The sequence below is a fragment of the Myotis lucifugus genome, unplaced genomic scaffold, assembly GCF_000147115.1.
Source record: "Myotis lucifugus unplaced genomic scaffold, Myoluc2.0 scaffold_157, whole genome shotgun sequence".
NCBI classification, from domain to species: Eukaryota; Metazoa; Chordata; class Mammalia; order Chiroptera; family Vespertilionidae; genus Myotis; species Myotis lucifugus.
The window spans coordinates 2,916,867-2,920,801 of record NW_005871205.1 but is presented as its reverse complement, the minus strand read 5'-3'; the positions used below and the strand labels follow the sequence as shown (position 1 = coordinate 2,920,801).

The following is a 3,935-nucleotide window of genomic DNA, read 5'->3' as shown; positions in this document are numbered from 1 at the left end:
TACTCCTGGGTCAACTGGTGGGCAGTGGCCTGTCACTTCTGGTCTCTGGAGCTCTGCCCAGGGTCCCAGTAGCCATCGGGGTCCTGGCAGCCATCATTCAGCTGTGATCAGAGTTGGAATTATTCAAGAAACCACAGGCAGCACCTCTCAGCCCGGGAGACAGGCAGTTGAGCTGCTCCTGACGTCTCCTGGCTTCCAGCCCATATTCTCTACTCTTTTCTGCTTGTCTCTCCTCATTTGGGGGACCCTCCTTCCCTATCTCCTTCCCCCCACATCCCCAGTTTTCTCTGTATCAGCTCGGCTCTTTTTTATTTTTTCACATTGGATTGAAACTATTGAATATATCACTGGGATTTTGTTTCAAAGGGCAGATGCAGGCCTCTAATACCTACAGTGGTCAGTGGGGGCTTTGGGGCTGTGGTGGGGGTAGGGGTGCTCTCTGAATGGAAAATGGAGGTACAAGCCCAAGAAGGATTAAGAGCTTGGTCTTCAAATAGCAGCCACACCCCCAGAAATGAAATTCTGCCTCAGCCACAGCTCATCCCTCTGACTTGTGGCAAGTTACTTAACTCTCAGAGTCTAGTTTCCAGTCTGTATAATGGGTATTATAATATCAGGGCCTTCTGTATCAGGTAGTTATGAGGCTAAAATAATATATGTTTAAAAAGAATGCAGGAGGCCCTGGCTGGGTAGCTCTGTTAGTCAGAGCATCATCCGGATACATCAAGGTTGTGGGCACACACAGGAATGCACAAATAAGTGGAACAACAAATCAATGTTTCTCGCTTTCTCTCTCACTTCCTCTCTCTCTCTCTCTCTCAAAAGAAAAAAATAATTAATATATTTTTAAAAAGCACACAGTACCATGCTTGGCCTATAGTAAGCACTTAATAGAAGTCAGTATCAATATTACTATTATTGTTCCTAATTATTACTGAGCAGCATCCTGTGGACTGGCAGTTCTCAGAGGAAGAAGGAAGAGCAGCTGGAAGCAGTTTCAGCTTGTTTGTCACCTGACACCCTCCCCTCAGCTCCCGCGCTGCCCCAGGCAGATTCTTCCCTCCAGGAGGCTGCCCTGGGGGTGAGTGGGAAGGGAAGGCTATCCTCCGACGGGTCAGCTCCATCTTCCATGGAGATGGGGGTGCTCTGGTCTTGCCCATCCATTTCCTCCTGATGGTGGGTCACACGGGCTCCCTGGGAACACCACAGGCAGGCGGAGGCGACCCTCTGATAACCAGATGCAGTACTTCCCCAGGCTGCTCTTCACTGCGTCCCATCTCCTTGCGTCTCTGCTGCTGGTATCGGTTCCATTTTGCAAAGCTTTCCCCAGGGTGTATACGAAAATGTCAAAAAGCAGGTGAGTTTAGATCCCAAGCTTGAGCTCGTTATGACCACGATCCTCCTCTATCCCACACTCAGGGCCGGCTTCCTGGGCGTGGGACCTACTACATGCAGAAGGAACCCAAGCTTGGGTTAGTGCTCTGCTGTCGCCACCTTCAAATTCTTACTAATTCTGATCAAAGGGCCCGCATTCTCTTTTGCACTGGGCCCTGCAAATTATGTTGCTGGCCCTGCCTGTCTCCCCCTGTGGAGAGGATGTCTTCCTTGCAAAGAAAAGCAAACTGAGGGGCAGAGAGGGGGGCATGACTGGCGCAAGGTCACGTAGCAGGTTGGTGGCAGAACTAAAACAGGTCTCCCTCTGACCACCTGTCCAGTAGAATTCTCTGGAAGCACTCCTGTGTCCAACTATGCCCTAGGGGGGGGCGGGGAGGTTCTGTGAGGGGCCACTGGCTGCGGGGGTAGGGGTGGGGGGCAGGGGGAGGAAGAGGAGTGTTAAAAAAAGCACTTAAAAGCCCCAATTCCCTGCCTCCCATTCTGAGATCCATCAAGACTGACATATTATTTGGATGGGTGGACAGGAGTGCCTATGCTCTGTATAGAATTCTGTTTGAGGCAGGCATTTCTGTGTGATTGCGTGTGTGTGTGTGATTGTGTGCGCCTGTGTGTGTACCTCTGTGTGTGTGTGTGTGGTGGGGATGGTGGGAAACAGACTAAGTATGGAGGAGAAAATATCCAGTTTTAGCTGCTTTCATTCACTTTTTAATTCCGCAGGTATTTCTGGGATACAACCCCAGAAACACAAACATCCTTAGGATGCTTACAGTCTAGTAGGCAAGACAGACAATAAAACTAAGAATCACACAAATAAATACATGTATTTGTTTCCCAGTGCCCAGGTCTTTTCCTCCGTGGAGTAATTCACAGTTTGAAATAAGGGGGTTAATGGCATATTGGCAGATGGAGGGGAACCCCGTACCCTCCCGGCTGACTCCACAGCCAGCCGCGGCATTTGGCGGCATTCGGATCGTGGCTGGGAATGAGACGTATCTTGGGGCTCCAAATGACTCTCTGGGGAAGCCTGAAATCCCACTGGGGGCCTTATCTAGGATTAAGCTTTATTCTTCTTCTGAGACCCTGTCTAAAATCCAAATCCCCGGGGGATGGGGGTGGCAGGTGGGTTCACCAAGTCCATAACTCAGTGCTGTGTCATGAGACAAGGCTGCCCAAAAGATGCCCCTGATGGTACCACAGGGGATGCAGAGGGCCACCGGACAGTCTTCTCCATTCCCCCCCTGCTGGTGACTCAGTCTAGCTCTGCCTGCAGAAAGGAGAGCCCCAGGGAGGCGGGGGGGGGGGGGGGGGGCGGGTAAGGCCTAACCAAAACCGGAACCCAGAATCCCACAGCCTCCCTGCCAGCTGGACAAGCCAGGAATTCCAGGCGCATCTTACCCGCAGGGCCCGCTGTATCAGATCGGCCCCTCCCTTATTGTTCCTGCGGGACAGTCCTGTTCCTCCCATATCAGCTCCGTGGTTGCCCACGGGACTTGACAAGAACTTTAAAGGTTCTTGAAACACATTTAAGTACCCTTGTGCCCCTATCTGCTCTCCTGCTCAGAGGCCAAATTTGGCATTCTACTGGGGTGGGGTGCGGTGGGATGGGGTGGGGTGGAGGAAGAAATGGAGCCCAGCTACCCCAGAAGGACCCTGGAGAGAGGTAGGTAAGTTCTCCCTGGTGGCTGGGGCACTGTCCCCGGCGGGCGAGGCGGGCTGGTCCCCTCACACAAGAATCTGCATGCTTCCTTGCTTCCTTCCTCTTGGTCCCTCCCTCACCAACCTACCTGGAGGCAGGTAATAAAGCAGGAGGAGGGAGATGGATGGATGGGGAGGGCGGAGAGCCACGTGGTGCCATAAAGCCCAGCTAACGAGCCCCGTCCTGGGAGTGTCCAGCCTGCCGGAGCCAAGGCTCGGAGTGGGACTGCCAAGCGTGTGAGCCGGAGCCGGAGCCGGGGCCGGAGCAGCAAGGCCTGGAGAAGGCCATGCACCGAGGCGCGCCAGGACCAGGCCTCAGGGGCCTCAAGGGGGCCGAGGGCTCTGTCAAGGACTTGGGGGGCTCTGGCCTGGAGGCCGGGAAGGATTTTGGGGTGCTGAGGGAGAACGGCGCCCCCCGCGGCCTGGGCGAGGCAGAGGAGGTGCCGAGTAGTAAAAAGCGCGCCCGGCCGGTGCGGTCCAAGGCGCGGCGCGCTGGCGGCCAACGTGCGGGAGCGCAAGCGCATCCTGGATTACAACGAGGCTTTCAACGCGCTGCGCAGGGCGCTGCGGCACGACCTGGGCGGCAAGAGGCTCTCCAAGATCGCCACGCTGCGCCGGGCCATCCACCGCATCACGGCGCTCTCCCTGGTCCTGCGCGCCAGCCCCGCGCCCCGCTGGCCCTGCGGGCACCTGGAGTGCCGCCGCCAGGCTGAGCGCGCGGGGTCCGCCGGGGACGCGGGCTCCAGTCCGCAGCGGCCGGCGCCCATGCCCGCAGGGCTCTTCGCACCGCGCTGTGCCTCAGTGCTCCCCGCACACGCCCCTGGGGCGGCCAGTGCCCGAGGCGC

General features: G+C 56.0%; 1 protein-coding gene across 1 annotated transcript in view; it reads left to right on the top strand.

Annotated features, from left to right (window-relative positions):
* Positions 1–3,377: 3,377 nt before the first annotated feature.
* The window catches only part of BHLHA9 (basic helix-loop-helix family member a9), a 2,251-nt gene continuing 1,693 nt past the window's right edge, over positions 3,378–3,935 (top strand). The window contains 2 exon segments of the mRNA XM_014461525.2: positions 3,378–3,581; positions 3,583–3,878. Coding sequence (XP_014317011.1) covers positions 3,378–3,581; positions 3,583–3,878 — 500 coding nt within the window.